The sequence below is a fragment of the Blennius ocellaris genome (assembly GCF_963422515.1).
Source record: "Blennius ocellaris genome assembly, chromosome: 13".
NCBI classification, from domain to species: Eukaryota; Metazoa; Chordata; class Actinopteri; order Blenniiformes; family Blenniidae; genus Blennius; species Blennius ocellaris.
Window position 1 is genome coordinate 25,675,118 of NC_137662.1, and position 11,762 is coordinate 25,686,879.

At 51.3% G+C, this 11,762-nt stretch overlaps 1 protein-coding gene across 1 annotated transcript; it reads left to right on the top strand.

The window, feature by feature from the left end:
* On the top strand, positions 1–7,924 carry LOC308138194 (high-affinity choline transporter 1-like). Its single transcript, XM_080507208.1, has 10 exons — positions 1–202; positions 3,602–3,715; positions 3,794–3,949; positions 4,326–4,474; positions 4,552–4,695; positions 4,949–5,102; positions 5,688–5,905; positions 6,625–7,078; positions 7,176–7,255; positions 7,344–7,924. The coding sequence occupies exons 1-10, from the start codon at positions 19–21 to the stop codon at positions 7,722–7,724; spliced, it is 2,034 nt and encodes a 677-aa protein (XP_080363334.1). The 5' UTR covers positions 1–18; the 3' UTR covers positions 7,725–7,924.
* Positions 7,925–11,762: the final 3,838 nt, after the last annotated feature.

Genomic DNA, 11,762 nt, shown 5'->3' on the forward strand with positions numbered 1-11,762 from the left:
CCCTCCTGTAGCGGCAGCATGGCCCTGAACGTCCCGGGGCTGGTGGCCACCGTCCTCTTCTACGTGCTGGTGCTCGCCATCGGCATCTGGGCCTCCGTCAAGTCCAGGAGGGACGAGACCCGGACGCAGGCCAGCCACGCGGACATGGCCCTGCTGGGGGACCGGAAGATCAGCCTGGTGGTGGGTGTCTTCACTACCACAGGTGGGTTCTACCTGCATGAGCAGCTGATGTACCGAGGAGGTTGGGGGGGTGGGGTGGGGGTGGGGTGGGGGGGGGGGGGGGGGGGGTTATGCTGTCTAGACATTTACTTTCCAATTCCATTTTAGATTATTCATCTAGCAGCAAAAACAACATTTCAACAAACTTTTACAGAGAAAAAAAATGGATTTTTCGGGTAGTTACATCACTCTGTGAAGCAGGGAGCGTCTCCATGGCAACAGACGCTGATCCCCTTTGATCTCCATGAGGAGCCTGTCATCCGCTTTGTATGGGAACGTTTTTCACAGCTTTTTGGGATTTATTCGGAAACAGTTGGTACAACAGTGTGTAAAATACTTGCACACAAACTAAATAAATAAATACTTGCAGACAAAACATTAGCTTCACCCGTCTGCTGGGTGAGCGCGATGGCCAGGTAGAGACTGTGGAAAGACTGAGCTCCTTTTTAACATGATGTGTAAACTGGCTCCAGAGCACAAAAATGCATCATTTGCATAATCCTGTTTACACATGGTTCAGGTTTTACTGTCCTCCGCTGTTGAACATTAAACCAAGAGTTCGTACAAAGTGACGTCACTCAGCCTTCCGTGTTCAGTTTGTCTGTTTGCAGGACGGATCAGGACACGCATTTAGTGCTATGAAGTAGTGATGCACCGATATGTATACACATAGCTGTACTCAGTAAAGGATCCCAGACACAATCAGGCCAGTGTCACGTGACCCCAACCCTTCGCCTGCAGCTTCGCTTGAGCAACGTCGCGGTTTGGAGGTTTTCTAAAGGCTCATGAGACGCTAAACTGACTTTGTTAAGGTTCTCCAGCAGGACAAATCGTCTCCACACCTGGAACGACGCCCCAGAAGAAGACAGTGTGTCCTCTCTCTCACTGGTTGTTCCAGGTTTTAAAAAGTGTGTTGCTCCAAGCAGCCAATCAGAAATCAAACCCTATATAGTGTCATCGGGGGTTCAGCCAATCACAGTCAAGGTAGACTCCTCTCCTTTGACTCCTCCCACAATCAGGCAGCTCTGCTCTGGCACATGGCACCACGAGAGGAAGTGCTTCCTCCTCTTCCCGTAGATGGGCATGTGTGGGCGGAGCCAGTCCAGCTCACACGGACACAGCAGATTCTGAATGCAGCTCTTAGGATGAATATTCTAATGGAGGAGAATCAAGTTTGAATACAAGGTTTCTGGACCGACCAGACCAGGAGGAGGAGGTGAAGATGGAGGAGGAGGAGGTGAAGATGGAGGAGGAGGAGGTGAAGATGGAGGAGGAGGTGAAGGTGGAGGAGGAGGAGGTGAAGATGGAGGAGGAGGAGGTGAAGATGGAGGACGAGGAGGTGAAGATGGAGGAGGAGGAGGTGAAGATGGAGGAGGAGGAGGTGAAGATGGAGGAGGAGGAGGTGAAGATGGAGGACGAGGAGGTGAAGATGGAGGAGGAGGAGGTGAAGATGGAGGAGGAGGAGGTGAAGATGGAGGAGGAGGTGAAGCTGAATAACCTTTCATATTGGTGAGAATGTCACGTAACGCCACTGTCATGTAAACAAACGCCCACAATGCACCGGGACCTTCTTGTTCTCATTTTAAAAAACATTGTGGTAAAAACAGGGCGTTAATTTACAGTGAAAATTGAGGACAATGAATCCAATCTGGATTAATTCTGTAACAATTCTTCCACACGATGATTCGCTTCACAGAGAACCAATGAGAATCTGCCGCCCTATAAGCTCCGCCCCTTGCTCATATCAGTTTGACTGTTGAAAGAGATCAAACAGTCCAGCGTCTGCCAGGTTCCACCCCCAGCTGGCAGAAAGACGCTGGAGGCAGTTTGAGCCGTTGGAACATGTTCTTCCCTCATTCATGCAGCTGAAAAACTCAATATCCACAACTGAAGCTTTAGAGACCGTTTCCATGGCAACGAGGCTCCGCAGTATAAAAACCCCTTCGTCCGGCAGCAGCTGACCTGTTCTATGAGTCGTCCAATTAAAAACATCCCAAATGAAACGGTTCGACATTAAATGAGTCACTGGAGGTCAAGAAACAAGGAAAGATCTGCTCTTGTTTCCAAAAACGGTAGATTCGTCCTCAAACCAGCTCAAGAACAAGACCTGGAGAACAAGAGGTGGTCTGGGAGTCACGCCACTACGGAGTCACGCCACTATGGAGTCACGCCACTATGGAGTCATGCCACTACAGAGGCCGCCATGTTTGTTACTGCTGCATGAGCAGAGGAACTATTTCCCACCATGTTGCGATGAGTCTGGTGACCAGACTGAATGTGCTCTCTGGTGTTGCGATGAGTCTGGTGACCAGACTGAATGTGCTCTCTGGTGTTGCGATGAGTCTGGTGACCAGACTGAATGTGCTCTCTGGTGTTGCGATGAGTCTGGTGACCAGACTGAATGAGGTCTCTGGTGTTGCGATGAGTCTGGTGACCAGACTGAATGTGCTCTCTGGTGTTGCGATGAGTCTGGTGACCAGACTGAATGTGCTCTCTGGTGTTGCGATGAGTCTGGTGACCGGACTGAATGTGCTCTCTGGTGTTGCGATGAGTCTGGTGACCAGACTGAATGTGGTCTCTGGTGTTGCGATGAGTCTGGTGACCGGACTGAATGTGCTCTCTGGTGTTGCGATGAGTCTGGTGACCAGACTGAATGTGCTCTCTGGTGTTGCGATGAGTCTGGTGACCAGACTGAATGTGCTCTCTGGTGTTGCGATGAGTCTGGTGACCGGACTGAATGTGGTCTCTGGTGTTGCGATGAGTTTGGTGACCGGACTGAATGTGCTCTCTGGTGTTGCGATGAGTCTGGTGACCAGATTGAATGTGCTCTCTGGTGTTGCGATGAGTCTGGTGACCAGACTGAATGTGCTCTCTGGTGTTGCGATGAGTCTGGTGACCAGACTGAATGTGCTCTCTGGTGTTGCGATGAGTCTGGTGACCAGACTGAATGTGCTCTCTGGTTTTGGGATGAGTGTGGTGACCAGACGGAATGTGCTCTCTGGTGTTGCGATGAGTCTGGTGACCAGACTGAATGTGCTCTCTGGTGTTGGGATGAGTCTGGTGACCAGACTGAATGTGGTCTCTGGTGCTGCGATGAGTCTGGTGACCAGACTGAATGAGGTCTCTGGTGTTGCGATGAGTCTGGTGACCAGACTGAATGTGCTCTCTGGTGTTGCGATGAGTCTGGTGACCGGACTGAATGTGCTCTCTGGTGTTGCGATGAGTCTGGTGACCGGACTGAATGTGCTCTCTGGTGTTGCGATGAGTCTGGTGACCGGACTGAATGTGGTCTCTGGTGCTGCGATGAGTCTGGTGACCGGACTGAATGTGGTCTCTGGTGTTGCGATGAGTCTGGTGACCAGACTGAATGTGGTCTCTGCAGCCACCTGGGTGGGCGGGACCTTCATCATCGGCACGGCGGAGACGGTGTACGACCCGAAGCTGGGCCTGATCTGGGCGGTGATGCCTTTAGCAGCAACCGTCGCCTTCACTATTGGTAAGAACATGTGATCTTGTTTGGTTGTTGTTATTGATATTATTTACTGCTGTACATATTCCTCCCTCATCTCCCAAGGCGGGCTTTTCTTTGCTGAGCCAATGAGAGACAGGAAGTACGTGACCATGATGGATCCCTTCCAGCAGAAGTACGGGAACGTCCTGTGCGGCGTTCTGTCCGTGGCGCCGCTGATGTCTGAGATCGTTTGGGTGACGTCGACGCTGATCAGTTTGGGTAAAAGACTGTTAAAACTGTAACGTCTCTCCTGCAGGACGTTCCCTGTGCGTCACATGTTTCCTTCCTCTGCACATGTTCAGTATTTCACCCAGTTGCAAGTGTTATTACAGTGACTGTCAAAATAAAATGACCAGTCCAGGAGAATATGGACTGAGAGTCACATCACGGAGGGAATCTGATTGGCTCTACTGAGCATGTGCAGAACTAGTCACTACCGACATGGTGAGCAGGGGCAGCGTTTCAGCAAAGCTGTGTTTCCATGGAGACGGAGTCAGAGCGATTACGAAAAGTTCCTCTTTGGCCACAAACAGGTTCTGTTTTCAGTGGCTCTGGGTGCCGTTGTCATGGAAACGTCTCTCTCCGTCCTGCTCAGGTGTGACGATGAGCGTCATCCTGGATCTGTCCTACGCCGTCTGCATCTGGATCTCCGCCGCCGTGGCCGTGGTCTACACCCTGCTGGGAGGCCTCTACTCCGTGGCCTACACTGACGTCATACAGCTCACCCTCATCTTCATCACCTCCGTACGTCCGTCAGTCAGTCAGTCTGCTGCTTGTGGTTGGTTGCCGTGGTGATGACCGCAGACCGTCTCTCCACCCAGTGGCTCTGCGTGCCCTTCATCCTCCTGAGTCCCGCCTCCGTCGACATCACCTCCACCTCCTTCAACCACACCTTCCAGGCGCCCTGGGTGGGGTCGCTGAGCGGCGGCAGGGTCTGGGTGTGGCTGGACATCTTCCTGCTGCTGGTGAGCCCCACCCTCTTCTTCTTCTTCTTCTTCTTCTTCTTCTTCTTCTTCTTCTTCTTCTTCCTTCTACTCCTCCTCCTCTTCCTCCTTTGCATCGTAAACTCAAACTGTTCCAAAAGAAAGAACTCAATCTGAAGGATGTGTTTCCTCTGGAACTGTCGTCATGGTAACGAAGCCTGAAATGGCTTCATGGCGGCTAGGCAGCAGTTAGAGGAAACTAGAGTCTTCTAAACTCCCACATTCCGTCACGTAGAGTATCGGGGACCTGGGTTTCCAGGACTTCCACCAGAGGACGCTGTCGGCGTCGTCGCCAGCCACGGCCAAGCTGCGATGCTACGCCGCCGCCGTGTTGATCCCCACCTTTGGAGTGCCGGCGGTGCTGATCGGAGCCGTGGCTGCCTCCACCGGTAACCACTCCCCTTCCTGTCCCAGTAACCACTCCCCTTCCTGTCCCAGTAACCACTCCCCTTCCTGTCCCAATAACCACTCCCCCTCCTGACCCAGTAACCACTCCCCTTCCTGTCCCAGTAACCACTCCCCCTCCTGACCAAGTAACCACTCCCCTTCCTGTCCCAGTAACCACTCCCCTTCCTGTCCCAGTAGCCACTCCCCTTCCTGTCCCAGTAGCCACTCCCCTTCCTGTCCCTGCCACAACATTTTCCAGAAGCAGTTTTTGAAAATGAATTTATAGTAAATTTAATGATTTCAATTTAAATTCAAAGCCCAAAAAAATGGTCAAGTTAAAACCATCAGTGGTAAAACACTGTGACACTTGACTTGTTTGTTTGTTTGTTTAAAAAAAACAATTGTTAACTAGCTAAGTAACTGAATGACCTGAAACTAAAACCTGAAAACCAGGACTCAGTACTGAACACCTGGTACTGGTATCAGTACTTCTCTGGACCAATCAGCTGCTGTGACTCACATCAAAGGTTGAGAGGTTGTGGGTTCCAGGTTGTTGGGAGGTTTCATGTTCCGCCGGTTCTCCTCAGATTGGAACGCCACCTCGTACGGCTTGCCGCCGCCGTTTGAACGGCACGAGTCCGGCATGATCCTGCCGCTCGCCCTCACCCACCTCACGCCGCCCTACATCTCCATCATCGGCATCGGAGCCGTGGCCGCCGCCGTCATGTCCTCCACCGACTCCGCCCTGCTGTCCTCCGCCTCCATCTTCTCCTCCAACATCTACAAGAAAATCCTCAGGACCCAGGTGTTACAGAGCATCTTCCTCCTGTAATCCAGATTATAGAGCCTCTTCCTCCTGTAATCCAGTTTATAGAGCCTCTTCCTCCTGTAATCCAGATTATAGAGCATCTTCCGCCTCTAACACCAGATTATAGAGCCTCTTCCGCCTCTAACACCAGATTATAGAGCATCTTCCGCCTCTAACACCAGATTATAGAGCCTCTTCCACCTCTAACAGATTATAGAGCACCTTCCTCCTGTAATCCAGATTATAGAGCCTCTTCCTCCTGTAATCCAGATTATAGAGCCTCTTCCTCCTGTAATCCAGATTATAGAGCCTCTTCCTCCTGTAATCCAGATTATAGAGCATCTTCCTCCTGCAATCCAGATTATAGAGCATCTTCCTCCTCTAACACCAGATTATAGAGCCTCTTCCACCTCTAACAGATTATAGAGCATCTTCCTCCTCTAAGAGATTATAGAGCCTCTTCCTCCTCTAATCCAGATTATAGAGCATCTTCCTCCTCTAAGAGATTATAGAGCCTCTTCCTCCTCTAATCCAGATTATAGAGCCTCTTCCACCTCTAACAGATTATAGAGCATCTTCCTCCTCTAAGAGATTATAGAGCATCTTCCTCCTCTAAGAGATTATAGAGCATCTTCCTCCTCTAATCCAGATTGAAGAGCATCTATTTGTGTCACAGTTTTTCCAGAAATGTCCGTCATCCTGTCTTTGTGTCCAAGGCGTCGGAGAACGAGCTCCGCTGGGTGATCTGGGTGTCGGTGGTGGCGTTCGGGCTGGCGGGGGCGTCGCTCAGCTTCCTGCATGCTGGCGTCATGGCGTTCTGGGTGCTGGGCGGCGAGATCGCCTACATCCTGATGTTCCCGCAGCTGGTCTGCGTGCTCTTCTTCAGCGTGTCCAACGCGTACGGCGCCGCCGCCGGCCTCGCCGTGGGGCTGGTGGTCCGGCTGCTGTGTGGCGAGCCGCTGCTCGGCGTGGCGCCGGTGCTCCGCCTCCCCGGCGGCGGGCTGGAGGACGGAGTCTACGTCCAGCTAGCGCCCGTCAGGACCGTCTGCATGCTGCTGGTCTTCGTCACCATCCTGGCCGGCTCGGCTCTGGCCTCGCTCCTCTTCAACAGGGGACTGATACCCGAGAGGTGGGACGTGTTCAAGGTCAAAGGTCAACTCCCTGGACAAGGTGAGACTCCGGCGGCGGGAGGAAGCCAAGAGGACCAGAGGTCAGCCACTTCCTGTGACAACCAAGCAGCAGCGACTGAACCCATGTTGGAATCTAGATGCTGAGCAAACCTCAGACATGGACGACTTCAGGACGAGACGACTTCAGGTGGACGACTTCAGGACGAGACGACTTCAGGTCGATGACTTCAGGTGGACGACTTCAGGACGAGACGACTTCAGGTCGACGACTTCAGGACGAGACGACTTCAGGTGGACGACTTCAGGACGAGACGACTTCAGGTGGACGACTTCAGGTGGACGACTTCAGGACGAGACGACTTCAGGTGGACGACTTCAGGACGAGACGACTTCAGGACGAGACGACTTCAGGTGGACGACTTCAGGTGGACGACTTCAGGATGAGACGACTTCAGGTGGACGACTTCAGGACGAGACGACTTCAGGACAAGACGACTTCAGGTGGACGACTTGAGGACGAGACGAGTTCAGGTGGACGACTTCAAGACGAGACGACTTCAGGTGGACGACTTCAGGATGAGACGACTTCAGGTGGACGACTTCAGGACGAGACGACTTCAGGTGGACGACTTCAGGTGGACGACTTGAGGACGAGACGATGGACGAACTTCGGGAGCAGCCAATGAAAAATGTGAAAAAAATTCTACGTAGAATGAGCATTGATGAGGAAACTTCTTCGTCTCGTTTAATTGAATTTTTCTTATAAATGTCCTGAACTGCCAGCAGAGGGCAGCAAAGTCTCAGTTTCACGTCTCATGAAGTTTTCAATCAATGAAGGAAATTGAACTAAAAAAATAAATCTAATAAAAATCCGTTTCAAACATCATGTTATGATTGTCCTGATAAGTTTTGTTACAGTTTAGTTAGAAGAATTGAATTCATTTGTTGCATTATTCATTACTTTCTCAAAAATACAAATATAAATTCTAATATTATCATGGTGTTAATTGTTTTTTTTGAACGTTTTCAACATAATTTTAAATTATATTTGTTATTATTGTTATTATTATTATTATTATTATTATTCTTATTATTCTTATTGCAGAAGAAGGTGCAGCAGAACAATATAAAGCCAGGAGGGATGTCAGATCAGCTTTTACTTTGTTGTTGTTGCAGATTTAATTAAAGAATTAAACATTCAGACTTAATGCATCAATGACATTTATTATAATCAGCGATTGCAGTTAATTACACGAGATGCTGTGGAACGTATTGATCCACTTCACCTCTGGCTTGGTCACGTCTACCAGATCCACCAGATCCACCAGATCCACTAGATCCACCAGATCCACCAGATCCATCAGATCCATCAGATCCACCATATCTACCAGACCCACCAGATCCAACAGATCCACCAGACCCACCAGATCCAACAGATCCACCAGATACACTAGATCCACCAGATCCACCAGATCCACCAGACCCACCAGATCCACCAGATCAACTAGATCCACCAGACCCACCAGATCCACCAGATCCACTAGATCCACCAGATCCACCAGATCCACCAGACCCACCAGATCCACCAGATCCACCAGATCCACCAGATCCACCAGATCCACCAGATCCACCAGATCCACCAGACCAAAGGTGTTGGTTCAGTCAGAATGAAGCTTCAAGATGTGGAATAAAAGCCAAACACACACGTCAGGAATGAATCTTCCTCGTCGGCCTTGAGCTTGTTTCTGCGATAAGAACTCTTATTTTCTCCAAAGTGATTCCTGCTGAAATCCATTTTGAAGTCTTAGAGTCAGTCCCGGCGCGGCGGCGTGGCGGCGGCACGGCGCGGCGCGGCGTGGGACTTGTCGTCCTGTCAGACAAGCCTAAAGCCCCGATTACCTTGTAGATAAGAGTAAATCCAGGAGCGCCGGCGATGGAGCGATGGCCGCAAACCGACAAGGAGATAATCCTCTCCAGCCGGCGGTCCCCAGCAGAAAGCCCGTCACACTGTCACTCTGATCACCAACCACCTGCATGCTGATCACGTTATTGATCCTGCAGCCGCCAATTCCCTCCAATAGCAAGAAACACCGTCATCAATGTCCTGGTTTAGAAGCTACAAACCTTTTTTCCTTAGTGACACAAATATGTGCTCAGTTACATAACAGAGTTAAAGTTCCCTTCTTGTACAATTATTCAACAATGTTCAAATTTCCCTTGAATTTCACAATAAAAGTCCCTCTCTGAGCTCTGCTGGTGGTTCGGCGTCTGTCGCTCTCGTGTGTGTTTATGGGCGCAATCAGACGAGAAACACATGTTATTTCTCTCCCTGTGGGAGGGGTTAATTCCCCTCGTGATGTCACGAAGGGAACATCTCTGATTGGTCAGTGAGAGCACACTTTGACTACAAAGTGGAGGCAGTGAGGAAGAGGCTGTGGAGACACACATCGCGCACCCACAGTAGCCGCCATTAGCATTTAACCCACAAAAGGCCGGGGTTACGACGAAGCTGCGGATCGACGGCGCAGTGGATCGATGGCGACGACGCAGCGGATCGACGGCGCAGTGGATCGATGGCGACGATGCAGTGGCTCGACGGCGCAGTGGATCGACAGCGCAGTGGATCGACGGCGACGGCGCAGTGGCTCGACGGCGCAGTGGCTCTACGGCGACGGCGCAGTGGATCGATGGCGACGGCGCAGTGGATCGACGGCGACGGCGCAGTGGATCGACGGCGACGGCGCAGTGGATCGACGGCGCAGTGGCTCGACGGCGCAGTGGATCGATGGCGACGACGCAGTGGCTCGACGGCGCAGTGGATCGACAGCGCAGTGGATCGACGGCGACGGCGCAGTGGCTCGACGGCGCAGTGGATCGACGGCGACGGCGCAGTGGATCGACGGCGCAGTGGCTCGACGGCGCAGTGGATCGACGGCGACAGCGCAGTGGATCGACGGTGCAGTGGATCGACGGCGCAGCGGATCGACGGTGCAGTGGATCGTGGTCGTCAGTGAATTGACGGCGCAGTGGATCGACGGCGCAGTGGATCGACGGCGACGGCGCAGTGGATCGACGGCGCAGCGGATCGTGGTCGTCAGTGGATCGATGGCGACGGCGCAGTGGATCGACGGCGCAGCGGATCGACGGCGCAGTGGATCGTGGTCGTCAGTGAATTGACGGCGCAGTGGATCGACGGCGACGGCGCAGCGGATCGACGGCGCAGTGGATCGTGGTCGTCAGTGAATCAACGGCGCAGTGGATCGACGGCGACGGCGCAGCGGATCGTGGTCGTCAGTGGATCGCGGTCATCAGTGCGCAAGTAAATACTGCGGCGATGACGGCGCGACGCTCGGTGTAGGCGCCCCGGTTAGCGTTAGCTGTGGGCGGCGCGGGGAAGTTGTGCCCACCGTCACTGCAAATACAAATACACCTGGCGACTTTACCAAAATAATACCAAAATAATACCTCATGAGTTCACAGCCTCCTCACCATGAGGCCGACGCACCACCACACCACGCAGACCCCACATATATTACAATATGCAAGATATATTACAATACACAAGATATATTACAATACACAAAATATATTACAATACACAAAATATAGTCCAGATTGTCTCCTGCAGCCTTTATAACGATTATTAATGAAAAGCAGGATTCACATTCGTCACTTGCTTCACTTGTTTTCACTTTATTAGTTAAAAGACCTTTTTTACTCCTAAAGTGGATTTAAATACCATCGTCTGTAAACGGAGGTGCAAATCTCCCAGGACGCCACTAGATGTCAGTAAAGTATCAATAATTCTACTCGCGCTGCATTTAAACGTTTCCTGCTACTCCTGGTGTCTCTAATGCTTCTACCTCACTGGGTAATAAAGTACTCTGGTACTCTATTACCTACCTCCAACTGATCCTGAAGCACATTTAATGTAAACATCAGAGAACAACACAAGCTCAGATGTTTGGGAATCAGTTCCACGACGAGAACTACGTCACTTTAACAGAGTCTGAAATGAATCGTTCTGCTTCGACTGGCATCAATAATCGTTTTATCTTATTGTGATTCATACATTCAAAAAAGTCTGTCAAAGTATTTGTGCACAAAAATGTTTAATCTCACTTCAAAAGCATCAAAACCACCTGTGTTCTGTTTGAATCGTCTGTTTCATACAGAGTCTCTCACTCTTGTGGAATATTTAGATTTAAAAACCTTTCATTGAAGCAGGTTCAAACTTCAGCTGCTCTTCTTTTACTCTTCTATTCATTTCTAATCTCTTTCTTGTAGAGCATCTTCTTGTAATCCTATTATTGACCGTTGTGTTGTCTGATGATGTTTCTATTAGCACAGTGGTAAAAACTACAACCTTGAATCTCCCAGTGAACGTGGTTGCAGTTCGGGCTGGCGGCCACTAGGGGTCAGTGGAGCAGTGTGGCTTCCTGCAGGTGAGCTGGACCTGTTCCGCACTGGGCTCATTGTGATTCTTCTTCTGGCTGCATCTGGTGTCTCCACATGACGTCCCTGCCTCCGCCGCTCCGTCCGGCTGCTCCGGCACTCTTTCCCCCCCGACGGCCCAACGTGACGCCGCCCCGGCCGCAGGCCGCCGGGCGCCGCGCCGCCGCCGTCCTGAACGACCTCTAAGGAAACGAGACCCCAGTGCAGCCGCTTGAGTTCAGCTGTAGGTTTGAACGGATGCAGGTTAGAATTGAGCTCCGGCAGCGTCA

Coding starts and splice junctions, on each gene's coding strand:
- LOC308138194 (XM_080507208.1), top strand. CDS start 19: ATGGCCCTGAACGTCCCGGGGCTGGTGGCCACCGTCCTCTTCTACGTG. Junction 3,950..4,325: donor GTCGACGCTGATCAGTTTGG/GTAAAAGACTGT, acceptor CGTCCTGCTCAG/GTGTGACGATGAGCGTCATC. Junction 5,103..5,687: donor AGCCGTGGCTGCCTCCACCG/GTAACCACTCCC, acceptor GGTTCTCCTCAG/ATTGGAACGCCACCTCGTAC.